The sequence below is a fragment of the Lipotes vexillifer genome, unplaced genomic scaffold (assembly GCF_000442215.2).
Source record: "Lipotes vexillifer unplaced genomic scaffold, Lipotes_vexillifer_v1.1 scaffold53, whole genome shotgun sequence".
NCBI lineage: Eukaryota > Metazoa > Chordata > Mammalia > Artiodactyla > Lipotidae > Lipotes > Lipotes vexillifer.
This window is the reverse complement of record NW_006791814.1, coordinates 1,143,331-1,158,319: the sequence shown is the minus strand read 5'-3', so window position 1 is coordinate 1,158,319 and position 14,989 is coordinate 1,143,331. Positions and strand designations below refer to the sequence as shown.

The 14,989-nt window shown below is 43.5% G+C and overlaps 1 protein-coding gene across 2 annotated transcripts in view; it reads left to right on the top strand.

Moving 5' to 3' along the window:
• The window catches only part of CHD6 (chromodomain helicase DNA binding protein 6), a 218,667-nt gene that overhangs the window by 142,687 nt on the left and 60,991 nt on the right, over nt 1–14,989 (top strand). For both annotated transcript variants that reach the window (XM_007464745.1, XM_007464746.1), the window contains one exon: nt 2,405–2,600. In XM_007464745.1, coding sequence (XP_007464807.1) covers nt 2,405–2,600 — 196 coding nt within the window. The remainder of the gene's footprint in view (nt 1–2,404; nt 2,601–14,989) is intronic.

Here is a 14,989-nt window from a genome sequence, read left to right as displayed (position 1 = left end):
GGATTTTCTTTCCCTAGGTGATTGCCGAGCTATATCCTCTCTATTTATTGGTTTCTCCTCCTCCTTAACAGTATGCTCATTTCCCGCCTCACTCAGATCTGTGGCCATCTGGCTCCTCTCTGATGGTTTAGGGGTGTCTTGTCAAAGAACATTGAGTTCTCTATGCCTGCAGCACTAATTGTTCACATGTGTGATGGTGGGGTAGTGGCAGCTATCATTTAATTGAATCTCAACCCTGTCTTCTGACTCCAAATCCTGTGCCTCTTCCACTGCATCACATACGTGGCCAAACGTACGAGTAACTCGGTTCAGTTCCTAGGTGCATTGATTCATCGCAGTCATTTTGGATATCTGTAGTTTCTCTTCTTAAACCTTCCGATAGAGTTACAGGTTTTCTAAGTTCACCAGAGTCTCTTACTTACCTTTATTTTTCTCTTTTAAGTTTTTAGGGAAATCTTCCTACTGCATTGAAATATAGGGTACAATATGAAGGCCATACAGCAAACTGGTTAAGAGTGTGGACTTTTGAGTCAAATGGATCTCACTTACCAGCTAGGTGACTAAGCAAGTTATTTTGCTTGTGAGGCTGTTGGTGTTGTTGTTGTTGTTGGTTTTTGTTCTTGATGTTTTCTCAAGTGTAAAATGGGGAACTACCTCACAGGATTATTGCCAGAAGTAAATGTGATGATGCATATAAAGCGTGTATCACATATCGCAGTGCCTGGCACAGAGCTTGACACTTAGGAGCTTACTGCTAATATTGTTGCTGTGGCTGCTATTAATAGAGATGATAATTTTATCTGACTGCTTCATAGTTGTATAGAATTCAACCTATGACCCTTAGCTTTTAGCTTAGGACAAAAATCTTCTTAGTCTGCCTTCATGACAAGCCTGTAACCACCACTGCTTTTATTTGCTACTGTAGTCTCGTGTATTATTCTTAAGTTTATTGCATTAAAAAAGAAGAAGAAAGGAAAAATCTGCACCTATAATTCCAGATATGGGTGCACTCTAGCTTTGTAAAAAGACAGTCTTTTTGGACTTGGGTCTTTGCTTTGTACGTGTCCCTTCTGAGCCTGAATTGGTCTGCTTTCTCTACCTGTATTTCCTTGGGTGATTTCTCACGTGGATTTTCCTTTTACTCAGGGAAGTCAGGATTATGTTGCCCAATTTAGTTGTCTAGAGCCACTCCCCACCAGAGTCATCTACCCCTAGAGGATCTATCCTTAGTCTCTTACCAATTGTTTATCTGAATTTTTAGAGATCTGATTTCCCAGATTCTGGGCTGCTGAGAAGGTTTTTGTCAGGATTCATGTTCTTGACTATCTTGGGGTCTAGGATGTCGTCCTTTTCTCACATGGTTCCTATTACATATACTTTACCAACCAGTTCTTGCTTGTTGGTCAAAATTGGGCCCAGGGTAGCATCCCCATATTAATTTGTTCATTGTCAAGGGGTAAATAAGAAACAAATAAGACTAAGCAGCTATCCAGATTGGTACTATGTTTTAATTCTGTGCTAATTACATGATCTCCATCATAAACAAACCTTCTGTGTTTTCTAATTGGATGGACAGGTGCTAATAGGCTCCCATAGCAGTTTAATTTCCTACTCTCTTTCCTTTTACCTTCTCCTCACCATTCTTTCCACCCTTAATTCTTAACTTTCTACACAGGTATATGCCTTCTTAATGATATTTAGCTTTGCTTCCTCACTTTATTTTCCTCTAAAAAGTCTCCTGGCTTCTTTCCATCCTGACACAGCTCAGAAACCTTTCCTGTGATTTCTTCCTACATGCTTGGCAATATGCTGCCCAGAAGACCTTGGTTTCAGCTATAAACCTGGAGGTTTTGCTCTCTACCTCTGAAGCTTTGAGGAACTGTTAGGATAGAAATGACCAACCCAGACATAAAAAGACTGCCTGTCCATCCAGTCTGCTTCCCATTTTCAGTCCATCCAAAAGCAGATGGAACCTGATTCGAACTCTGATTCCGTGTTACGAGTTCTACTGAAAGTAGATGGTTGAGGCTTTTATTTGCTTTTCCTGGTCTTATGATTAGATTCAGTGCAAGAAAATTGGGAAACACTTGAGAGTAAGTTTGCCTGGGCAGTGGGGATTGATATTTTATGTTTACAGTTCCTCTAGTCCTCCGTAGTTTGGCTGGTTTTTTGTTTTGATTTGGTTTTCGTTTGTTTTGAGAGAGGGGGACATATTGCAGTGCAGTTTTAGGTGTCTGCCCTGCTGCATATGTAGAGGGGGGATTCCTTTTAGATCGCTGACATTAGGTCCATATTTAGAAGTGACGGGTTTAAGGCCGTTAGTCAACAGCTTCCTGCGTTGTTTCTTGTTCTCCACTGAAGTCATGATTAACACCTGGGCTTTCGTTCGTTTGGGTCCCCTCAGATACACCTATGAGCGAATTGATGGGCGAGTACGGGGAAACCTGCGCCAGGCAGCCATCGACCGGTTCTGTAAGCCAGACTCAGACCGCTTTGTCTTTCTTCTGTGCACCCGAGCGGGAGGCCTGGGGATCAATCTCACAGCTGCCGATACCTGCATCATATTTGATTCAGACTGGAACCCACAAAATGACTTGCAGGTAACCGTTAGGATGATTGCTGTTTGCCTTAGCTGTCCCTGAATCCAAGAACATCATGACAGGGCCCGGCTTAGCTATAGAGAGTGTCTGCCATGCTCCATGCTATTGCTATGGCTTCGGCCAGATGGCAGGCTTAGGGCCTCGGTCAGGGTACAATTGAATAAAAAGTAAATGTCGAGCCTTCCCACAAATCCAAGTGGTTCTTCCCTTTTACTACAAATCAAATGGTATTTCACAGTGGTAGCCTCCAAATGTAGATTGGAACTACTATTTATCATCAGACATAAAGATAGATACGAAGCTTGACTAATTCTCTAATTCTTGACATACGGATTGATTCTGGCATTTTCACTCACTTTGCTTGTTAGGTGGTCATATGTCGTATACAGTACATGAGATGACCCAGAGGGCTAGGAAAGTTCCCTGGTGTGGCAGGGGTGACTGAGGCTTCCCCAGTAGCTCATTTGCTCTCCAATGAATGCAGCATAGTAGGGTTGATGTGGGCCCAGTTAAGTGTATTTGCAGATTAAATTTACTCGTTTGAACCAAACTGAATAATGGTGGCTTGAAAAGATTATGGCAAAGATTGGAGCTAATACATTTTAAAAGCAAGTGTAAACAAGCAAATGACAGCGCTAACACTTCTGGTTCAGAATTCCTCATCAACCCCGTGTGAAAGTAAAAACAATGACATTCTAGCCAGATTGCACAATAAGTCAGTCCAAAAGATTCTAACTTGTCAAGAAGGCTATTTTAGATGACAGTTTTACATCCATTATCATTAACAACAAACTTCATCCTGAGTGTGTATTGCATCTCGGGACATCTGCTGATACTCAGAGTGTGAGTGTGTGGCTCAGAGAGCGGTGGGGACCTCAAAACCTTTTTCATGATACAGGTGATGGATAAGAGAAGTTTGAAGGCTGCTGTTTCACAAAACTGAGGAGGTGCCCTAGGGGATACTGCCGGGAAGGGATGCAGAGAAAAGGAGCTAAGGTGATGGGTATCCGGGCTTCTTCCCTACCTACCATGTCACACAGAGTCATTCTGCTTTGTCTTTTTCATTTAACGAGTTTCAAAATAACATTTTGTTTGAAGAGAACAATCTACTAGTTGAGAAACCAGTGCTCTAAATTATTATGTTGGTGACAGCTGGGTAAAACGCAGGAAAAAAAAATCATTGTAAAACAAATTCTGTGGCACTGTGTTCAACATCCAACTTGAAAAATCAGTGGCTATGGCCAGCTCACCATCAGGCCTTTCTGCTGGTGATGGGATATTTCGGTCAAAGATGAGTTGCTAGATATGACGAATAACCAATTTTTTTTTTCTCAAATAACCAATTTTTAAAGGAGCTAACATAGTCAATGCCAAAGTAATAATAATCAGTAGAAACTATTTGATCAGGTCACTAGCAAGAACCTAATTAGGATAGTGACGTAGATCGGGGGGTGGGAAACTATTGCCAGCGGGCTAGCCGCCTGTTTTTAAAATAGTTTCACTGGAATATAACCACACCCATTTGTATACCTGTTATCTCTGGGTGCTTTCAGGTTACAGTGGCAGGGTTGAGTATTGCAACAGAGACCTCATAGCCCACAACATCTAAAGTATTTACTATTATAGAAGATGTTTGCCAACCCTGAGACAGATGGCTCCTTAAGTAGCAAGTTCTTGACAGCTGTAAAGTTCTGTGCTCCTTTGCAGTGCTCACCTGACTGTGAGGCTTGGAACCTGGGCCAGTGACGGTATGAGAAACGGGTGGCCATTTGGAGGCCGTGTTAGCTGGGCACGCCTGAAGGACTTTCAGGAGAAAAACTGAAAGCATAGGGCTGGCATTTAGAGACAGGTCACTGTCAGAGGCAAAGATTTTGGAATCATCGTGCTTCACCTAGTGAAGTCTAGACATTGAAGGTGAAATGCCAAGAAATGGAAAAAGCAAGAACGAGAATGTCCAGGCCTGAAGGAGAAGGTAAAGTCCTCTGAGGTGATTGATTTGTCTGTGTACCAGCCAGATGGGGTGGGTGGCACTGTCCAGAATTAGGGTCTGGGGAGAAGGGAGCAACTTTGGAATGGCCGTTTTTAATGGCCCCTGCTGGGGGAGTAGCAGGAGATGAATAAAGGAATAGCAGTAAAGTCCAAACTGAAATTGGATAGTGTGAGGGTTCTGTATGCCAAGTCAGTTTCTGAACTTCTAACGCTCAACCTCAGTGGAGAAACAAAGACCATGAACATTCGGGCGACTTAGCTGGGAGTAGCGAATACTTGTAGAAGAAGGTAGCAGGAGGTAAATGAGTGACGGTGTCGATGGGCAGCCCCAGGTCCACGTTAGAGTTAGAATTCCTCAACTTGTGGTCTTCCAGACTGGCTGCCTGTTTGGTTATCTTTATTTACAGCTTGGTAACCAAGGAGGAAGCCCTCCTTTACTTTTGAGATGTCTGACCAGACTAGGTAGGAATGAAAGAATTGGCAAGAATAGAGTAACTTCCGGGCAGGGAATTGGGTCCGTGGTCACTGGGGAGTGGGATTGGTGGGCTGTTCTGAGTTGCCCCCAGAGATGGAGCTATAGGTTCGCGGCTTGCTTGGCACGGGGAGGAGAGCACGGGAGCTGGGGCTCTACCCCCGGCTGCTGCGCGCCCGGCACGCTCTCCCCGGTCTTTGCCCTTCACCCACGTGCTGCGAGTGTGATGTGGAAGACAGAGTCTGGAGAGCAGGGTGCTGAGACCATCATGTGGTTCACAGGACTGCAGCTAAATCAGCTGTGAAAATCAGCGAGATGCTTTCCTATCCCTAACAGAGCAGAAAACTCAACCAGGCGGCTCCCTGGTACTGTCCTCGCTAGGAAGTTAGGTCATGTTAACTTGCACACAGTCGCTCACACGTATGCACATATTCTGATACTTTTTATAAATGAGTGAAAGCTTTCAGTCGTCTTTAGTTCTTCATGGTTATTGAAGAGCCACGATTCCTACTCTGGTACAAGATGATCATATTTCCTTTGGAAATGGGCTTGGCATAGAACATTCATCTGTGAGTGGATTGAAGCACATGCTACCTGATATAAACATCAGGGCCACGAAAAGAGAGTCCCATTATGAACGGGGTCTTACCCCCTACCCTAGTGGAATTTTAGCATAGCTCCAGAGGTCAAGTTCAGATGGTAGAACATGTAAGTGTTCACTCTGGTCTCAAACAGCCTGGACAGATGCGGTGCAGTCCGTGCTTATCCTGAGTCGGGACATCATGGGGAAGCAGTGACAGTGCCAGGACACTGCTTCTCGACCCCTAGGCAGACCCCCTCCGAGCCTTGACAGGGAAGCCAACCTGCTTAGGGGGAGGCTGGGCTCAGCCCAGGCCCTGAGGCAGGCCTGCAGACAAGCCAGCTTCCATGGCTGTGGAACAGAGCTGCACTGTCTGAAAACTCAGCTGGAAGTCAGAGAGCAGAGTTACCTTTTCTGGCGCTTTTTTGTTGTTATTAAAAGTTCATTCATTCAGCCTTCTGATCTTTTTGCTGGGGTTTCCTGTGCTTTGGGGATAGAATTAGAGGCTTAGGACTTGCTAGAGAAATATGTATGTTTTTAAAACCTAGGTCTTCATAAATCAGATGACATTGGATGTCATCCTGTTTCCTTTGGTCTCGTTAGAGTCTGAGGAGTCCAGTAAATTGTATTTCTCTCCCTTTTGACTCCAAAAGAACCAGTTAAGAAATAGACCCAGGAGTGCAAAGGATCAAAGCATCAGCTTTAATAAATTGTGATGGTGGATTAGATGGTATAGCTTGACCTGTAGCCAGACTTAGACTTCCGAGGACTCCTGCACTTGCGCACCCTCATCCCACAGTTAACCTTGCCCACTGAGAACTGCTGGCAGCCGCCTGCAGAGCAGAGGCTGTCCTCGTAAGCCTGCAGTGACAGAGGGGGGACTCTGCCCTCCGCAGGGGATGCAGGGGGGGCGGGTGAGTCTATAGGAGCCCTGACCAGATCTCCCGTTTCACTGATGAGATCAGTCACTCCTTTGGAGTAGAGACAAAGGAGGCGAAGGAGACTGTTGCGTTCCTACCTGGGAGCCAACATTCCCTCCCAGAAATACGAGGACAGAGAACTAGGGCTCCTGCTCTAGTGTCTACTCCATCAGCCCTTCCCAAATCCTTCTGCTCCCCTTTCCAGACAAGTGAAGGCACAGGGTCCTTAGGTTCCAGGACAGTAGGTTCCAGTAAATCGATTTTTAGGTCCCTTTATTAGGGAGGTCTTATCTAGAGGATCAGGTAAATGCCACATCCTCTCTCAAACCTTGAACATGTCTGTGTTAGCATCAGTGTGTGTGAAAAATCAAACTGTGCCTTCACCCAGGAGGGACAGCTGTGATTCAGTCCTGGTACGTCAGCTGCAGCAGGTTTTGTGTAGGTTTTCTATAGTACCTGTAACCCCTGAGTTCAAAAAATGACAAAGGGTGCTCACCGTAGCCTGAGAAGGGCAAAGAGCAGTGAAACACTGGTTTCTTTACTTGTTCTCTTCACCTCTTCTCACTGCTGCCAGCCCTGAGGGCTGAGTGGGCCTGTGGCAAAAGCAAGGTACCGTGCCACCCTTGCAGAGGCCACAAGGTGACAGTGGTAGCGCTGCACAGCTCCCGTCCTTCCTGTGGGTAAGGTTGTCCCCGAAGGGAGAGTTCAGGAAGCCTGGGCGCAGGTGTCCTAGCCGAGAGCACAGCCACAGGGTAATGCAGCTCCTGCCTGTGCCGAGGATTGTGGAAGGGAGGAGGGAATCCAGCCTGAGGAGCCAGGGGCCTGACACTCCGCTCCAAGAAAGGAGAGGTGCTGGTTCCCTTTGCCACTTCCCCTGCCGCCATCATATTGCTGGCACCGCCTCTTGCTTGGTAGAATGTATGCCTGCACTTGGACGACTAAACTCTATTGAGTTTACTTTTCTTTGCTAGGAGAAAGTAAGGCTTTGTGAGTGCTTCATTGCATGGTCCAGGCGTTCAGTGAATGTTTGTTATGTTTGTTGAACACTGGAATGTGCCGGGCACCGTTTAAAGTGTTGGAGACACAGCAGTGACCGAGACCCATGGTGTGTGCTCTCATGGAGCTTTCATTTTAGTCGAGCAGGCAGGCAAAAAAGCAAGGAAAAATAAGTAAGATAGTCCCAGATAGTGATACTTATTACGAAGAAACGAAACAGGGTAAGAATAATGGGGATTGGACGCCCTGATGTAGAGGGTGGTGTAGGAAGGCTTCTTCAAAAAGGTGACATCTGAGCAGAGACCTAAATGATGGGGGCGGGGATCTTAAGTTATAAAATCAGTAGGAAGAATGTTCCAGACAGAGGGAAAAAGAAGTGTAATGACTTAGAGTGGGGTGAGCGTCGGTAGTGCACCTGAGGCAGGTGGGACAGGTGCTTACAGTACAGCGTCAGTCCCAAATAAAGTGAGTCAAGTTGCTTTCAAGTACTCTCCTGCCTCTCTTTTCAGTGTCCTCTCTTTCTCACTCCCTGCTCCTTTTTTCTGCTGCCCCAAAGCTCCCTTTTCCCATGCTGTTAACTTTCCTCTCCTTCCTTCCTATTCTCAGCCAGGTCTTGACTGACTTATGACACATTTATTGAGCCCTACACACCAGGCCAGGCCCTGGGGAAAGAAAAGTGCTCAGGGCTTTTGAACCACGCAGTGGAAATAACGGTGCAATGAGCAGATATCGGCGTTCTTTCCCAGAGATGTTTACATTGTCAGAGGGGTTGATACCTTTCCCCAAAGGATAAATCTGGAGCTGGAAATTTCAGATTCCAAAGTAGGACTGCAAAGGAGATAGTTGAGGGAGGGCAGCTTCCCAGTCAGTGCCCGCTGATCCATACTGCACTGAGAGCCCCTGATTCCTCTTCTGATGAGTAGGTGGCCTGCGGATACAGACTTTCTGCGTGCCAGGAGAAATGTAAAATTGCTGGACGTGAAATAAAATACTCACGTGTAGAAAATGAACTGGGGAAGTGTCCCAGCATGCTAGATGTGGCTGGGTTCTTGTGGGACTATAGGTGATTTTTTTAACCTCTCTGATGATGTAGATTTTCATTCAGGTACAAACAGTATTTCAAAGTATTAAAGAAAATGTACCTTTAAAATGTAATAGAACTAATAATTTGAAAGAGTAATGTAAGGGTCAAGAGAGGAATCAACATTATGTGTGGTTCTTTGTACCAGCTATTTAATTTTCACGTGATTGTAAAGACGTGGTGTAAGGTTCTGGACTTGCACCTGACAACAGTGAATTGAGGGCTGGAATCAATTGGAAATCTGTCACTGTTTGGAGACTCTGCCTTTCTACCCATCACAGTCATTGGGATCTGTATCTGTTTAAAATTTTTCTGAACCTGACTACTTGTTTCTTAAAGGCTTTTGTTCACCTCAAATGTGTTAAAAAGTGCAGAACAAACTAGGTGCCTACAAATCATGCAGGAGAGCATTGGAGCGCTGAAATTTCCCCTGGGATGGAGAGCCGTGGGGGGCAAGGGGTAGCACCACTGCCTCCTACTGGTGGTCTAGCTACAAGGGTTCTATGTTTATACCTTTGCTGGTGTGTTTTGTTTGCGCTTCACCTCAGTTGTTGACTTAGTTCTCAATGTGTCTCTCTACCCCATTTTTGTGTGTGTGAGTTCTGAAAAGGAAAATAAGGAATATATGAGATTTGACTGTAAAATGGCAAGTCTCTTAAATGTGGCAGGACTCATCCTGTTATCCTTCAGGTAAGTCGTCTTGGTAGAGAACGTGTTTATCTCCTGGTACCATCTAGCTGCTCGTGACAGTGCCCCCTGCCCACCCCCAGCCCCAGCAGAGGTTTGTTTTCCAGACATGGGTATCCCAGGACTAGTGAGGTGGCTTCATGGTGACGTGAGAGTCCCAGGTCCCTACTGTCTCTCTGCTCCACCATCCTCAGTGAGTGTGGTTCACACGCTCTTGCTTCCAAGATGGATACTTCAAACCCCAGGTAGGAAAAATAAGGAAGGAAGGTGTGACACCTTTCAAGAGAGCAGAACTTTTCCAGATATCCCTGATAGACTGCCGTTACATCTCATTGTCCAGAACTGTATTACCACGCCAGCCCTGGGAGGCTGGAAATGGTTTCAGTTGAATAGATCGCTGCCCTTGTATAAGAGTCAGGGTTCTGGTATTGAGGACAAATGGGGATATGGATTCCAAGAAGGTAATAAATTAGTGATGTCTGTAGCTCTCCTCTATTAGACCTTTGCTCAGAATATTTCTTAAACTCCCTCTTGTAATTTGCCCTCAACACCAGGTAAGCCAAAACAAAGAAAATCAGTGTCAGTACTTAATGAGCACAGATTATTACTGCCTTATAGTTTCCACAAACCATATTATTTACCTTGATCACTTCCTTTATTTACCACAGCTATCCATCAGATTTTCTCCTAATAATGAAGATTTACAATCACTAAAGATAGTAAAAGAAGGTGTGGCAACTAGTTGTAATAGCCAGAAACAAAAGAACTTAGTTGTCCATCAGTAGGAGACTTGTTGCCTAAAACGGTATGTTCAGCTTTGATAAAAGAATGAGGAATATCTCTACATACCGCTATGGAGTCATCTCCTGAATATATTGTTGGGTGGAAAAAAATAAGATGGAAAAAGTATGTATAGTATGGTAGCATTTATCTAAAAAGGCTGTCTATCTGTCTGTCTGTCTGTCATGTCTCCCCGCCATGGAAAGATAAACAAAGACCTTCGATTTAAATGGTTACCTCCTGGGGGGAGGCGGTGAGGGAACAGGGAAGTGACGAATAGAAGCTGGTTTTTCTGAATATGCCTTTTTGTATATTTGACTTTGGAACCATCCTAAGTATTTTATGGCGTTATAAAACAAAATCTTTAAAAACTTTTTATTCTGAAATCATTTTAAACTTTAAAAAAAGGTGCGAAATAGTGCAGAGCTCTAGGATCCTTTGCCCCGCTTCCCTTAATGTTAACATTCTGTATAACCATAGTGTAATTATCGAAACCAGGAAATTAACATCAATACAGTGCTCTGATCTACAGACCCTGTTCAAATTCCTTCATTTTTCTACCGGTGTTCTTTTTTCTGGTCTGGGATCCAATTCAGGATTTCACATCTCCTTTAGAAGTTACAACTCCTTAGCGCTAGCCTCCAATCTGTGACATCTCCTGTCTTTCCTTAACTTTCGTGACCTTGACACTTTGGAAGGATACTGACCAGCCGTTTTGTAGAATTGTTTCTCACTTTGTGTTTGCCTGATGTTTCTCTCATGATCAGATTTGGTTATGTATTTTTGGCAAGAATATCATAGAAGTGATGTTATATCCTTCTCGGGGGTACATGATGTCGATATGTCTTATTACTTGTGATGTTAACCTTGATTACTTGGTTGAGGTGGTGTCTGCCAGGTCTCTCCACTGTAAAGTTACTATTTTTATCTTGAAACATAGTCAGTATGTTGGGAGGAGATATTTTGAGATGCTATAAATATCCTGTTTCTTATCGTACTGTTGCTTATTAATTTTAGCATTCATCAGTGGTTCTTGCCTTCAGTAATTATTACGATGGTGTTTGGCAAACGGTAATTTTCTATTTCAGTCATTCCTTCTACAGTAGGAATTGGAATCCTACTGTAAAGAACAGCTGTCCTTTGTCCCTCATTTATTTATGTATTTGTATTGGTATGGATTCCTGGATATCCATTTTAAGTTATAGGTTATAATCCACTACTCGCATTGTTTATTTTGCCGTTCAGATTTGGTCATTAGGAGGCCCTTCAGGTTGGCTCCTCTGTCCTTTAGACATGCTCCTGTCAGTTTGTGAGCACTTCTTATTTTCTGGCACCACAAGACACTCAGGTTCATGTTACATTTTTCCTGCCATATCCATGGAACCGACTGTTCCTCCAAGGCTCCCTGGTTCCTTTTAGTTGAGAATGGCATTTAGAAACCAAGGTCTGGCTACTAGGTGTGCCCATTGCCACTGGAGTGTTACTGGTTCTAGACTCTGAGCAGACAGAGCTAGGAAATATAGATGTGCATACTGACACAAGCACTAGTACCACACCTCTGTATTTATTCCCTGTCTATCCATCTGTAGTGAGATTTCTGATTCCAGTCCAACATCACAGGAATCCTTCTAGCCTTCTGCACTCTTCCGAGTTCGTAACTCCTTTCTCTGGCTGTGAGAAGCCTGGTCTCATTGTCATAACACAGTACATTTACTCATTTGTTCAATCTTAGCATACGCATAAAGTAGTTTCAGAATTACTAACCCATATTCTACAAAAAATAAATGTACCTGTGCATAGTATTGGACTAAAGTGTTTTTTAGGTCGTTGGTCTTAAAGTATATAATCAAAATACCAATTTCCAAGGTTACTTGGTTTAGTTTTTTTCTTTCCCACCCCCTTCATTGTGGTTAAATTAATGTGGGAAAAATCAAACCCTAAAATTCAAAAGCGAAATGAAACAGTTGAACCTAGCTCTATATGATGTGGACAGCATAACCCCAAGAGTTATGCTCAAATGTTTGTATTTCATTTTTCAGTATCCTCATTGTGTTATAATTTCAGTTTGCAACTCCAGTATACCCTTTGTCCAGATTCATCAACTGCTAACATTTTGCCTCATTTACTTTATCATTTCTGCCCTAACTCTCTCCTGTCTCTCTGAGTACGTACACACGTGTGTGCACACACACACACGCCACTTTTTGTCTGAACCATCTGAGAGTAAGTTGTCCCCTGAGTGCTTTAGCGTGTATTACCTAAGTGCAAGGACATTCTCTTACATAACCAGGGTTCAGTTCTCAGAATAAAGAAATAAGAATAGTATCTCTAATCCATAGTCCATATTCAAATTTTATCATTTCTTTCAACATTCTTTATAGTTGTTATTCCCCCAGGATCCAAACTAGGATCACCCACTTCGTTTAGTTCTCATGTCTCCTTGAATGGGTCAGTGCCTTGATCTTTCTTTTCCTTTCACGACCTTGATGTCTTTGAAGGGTACAGGCTAGATGTTTTATAGATAGGCCCTTATCTTGTGTCTGTATTTCCTCAGGATTGAGTTCAGGTTTAGTGATACCTCGAAGTGATATGTCCTTCTCAGTGTGTCATGTCGAGAGGAACATGATGTCCATTTGTTGATAATAAGTACTTTGAGCTTAGTTAGTGGCGTCTGCCAGATTTCTCTACTGTGAAGTTGCTATTTTTCCCTTTGAAATTACTAAGTAGCTTTGGAGAGACGCTTTGAGACTATGTAATATCCTGTTCCTCATCAAAGTTTCACCCACTAGTTTTAGTTTCCTTTGGTTATTTTTGCCTGGATCAGTCATCACTGTTATGGTTGCAAAGTGGTGATTTTCTAACAGTCATTCTACATTTTTTAGTTACTTTCTACTCTGAGGAAGAGTTTTCCCTTTTCTCCCATTAGTTTATTTATGTCAGTATGTACTCATGGGTTCTTCTTTTATTCAGTGGGTTATATTCCATACGATATTTATTTTGATGTTCAGATAGTCCTGGACCTAACCAGCGGAAGCCTCTTAGGTTTCAGGTGTTATTTTGATGCGTCTCCATCATTCTTTGAGTACTTCCTTATATTCCGGCACAGTGGTATGTTTCAGGCTCATCCTGTACTTTGACTACTCTGGCCCTGGAATTAATCATTTCTCTAACATGCCTTGTTCTCTCTTGTTATGGAGAATGGAGTTTAGAAACCAAGATCTGAGGGTTCGTTATGTTCTTTGCTACCGGGATGCCATTTCTTCTAGGCCCTCTCAGTGGACACAGCTAGACTACATACGTACACACACAGGGAATAAATATACATATATACATAACATGGATTCATATGTATATGTGTGTATATACATGCATGTGTCTACATAAACAAAGGCACACACATTCATGTCTTTGTGTGGTTTTATACACATATGTGCACATCTAACCATGAGTTAATACTGATACCTCCAAATCCATTCTAATGCCACAGAGTTGTTCTAGTTTTTTTTCTTTCCGTGTTTGTAACTTCCTTCTTCAGCAGTGAAAACCCTGGCTCCTGTTACCCTCAGTATATTTACACATTTGCTCAATCCTAGATTACATAGAAAGTGTGCTAGAATTGCTGATCCTGCCACTGTGAAAAAGAAACTTATCTGCCACTGTGTATTTATTTTTTATTTTTTAAATAAATTTATTTATTTTTGGCTGCGTTGGGTCTTAGTTGCTGTGCGCGGGCTTTCTCTAGTTGTGGTAAGTGGGGGCTTCTCTTCATTGTGGTGCACGGGCTCTAAGCACACGGGCTTCAGTAGTTATGGCTCACAGGCTCTAGAGCGCAGGCTCAGTAGTTGTGGCGCACGGGCTTAGTTGCTCCGCAGCATGTGGGATCTTCCCGGACCAGGGATCGAACCTGTGTCTCCTGCATTGGCAGGCAGATTCTTATCCACTGTGCCACCAGGGAAGCCCCAGTGTGTATTTAAAACACTGGAGTTTGTACATTCTTGGTGGGATATGTCCCAGGGTGGGAGGGCAGTAAACCTTACATTGTTTTCAGTAATTATGTTTCGGTGGTGATCATAATGATACTGTTTTTCTGATATTTTATATATTTGTGGGATAAATCAGATGAGTAATGATATTGGCATGGTTAAGAACTGAGCTTTTCAACATGGTTAAAAAGCAATACAGATGTATAGTTAATGAAGTTAAAATCCCGTAGTCCCAAATTTGAATTAAAATATCAGTATGATTTCATGATGTAATTTGTCATATGTGTGCCCATGATTGTATACACTACACACACACACACACACACGCTTCTGCTCTTACCCACTGAGTAGACCCAGGAACAATGACCAACCTAGTGGCAGGGAGCATCCAGACTGTTTGTCTCTACTGCCACTTCCCACTGAAAGAAGCTCTTGGACTACTTGAAAAAATGGCTGAATCCAGGTCTGGGCAGGAAATATACAATGGGAGCATGGAACATGTTGTCATACCAGAAAGCAAGGGAGCTGTTAGATACTGCTGGTCTTTGATATAACATACAAACATAAATACAGACATATCCATATCTTTTTCTTTATCTATGTGTATATTCACACACACACACACACACCCCTAACTGTGAGTTCATACTGACACCTCCAAATATAATACCAGAATTTTTCATAGTTTTCCTCCTTTCCATATTTCACTGAATCATGTCAGAAGAACTCAGGAGTGGGCTTCCCTGGTGGCGCAGTGGTTGAGAGTCCGCCTGCCAATGCAGGGGACACGGGTTCGTGCCCCGGTCCAGAAAGATCCCACATGCCGCAAAGCGGCTGGGCCCGTGAGCCATGGCCGCTGAGCCTGCGCTCCACAACGGGAGAGGCCACAACAGTGAGAGGC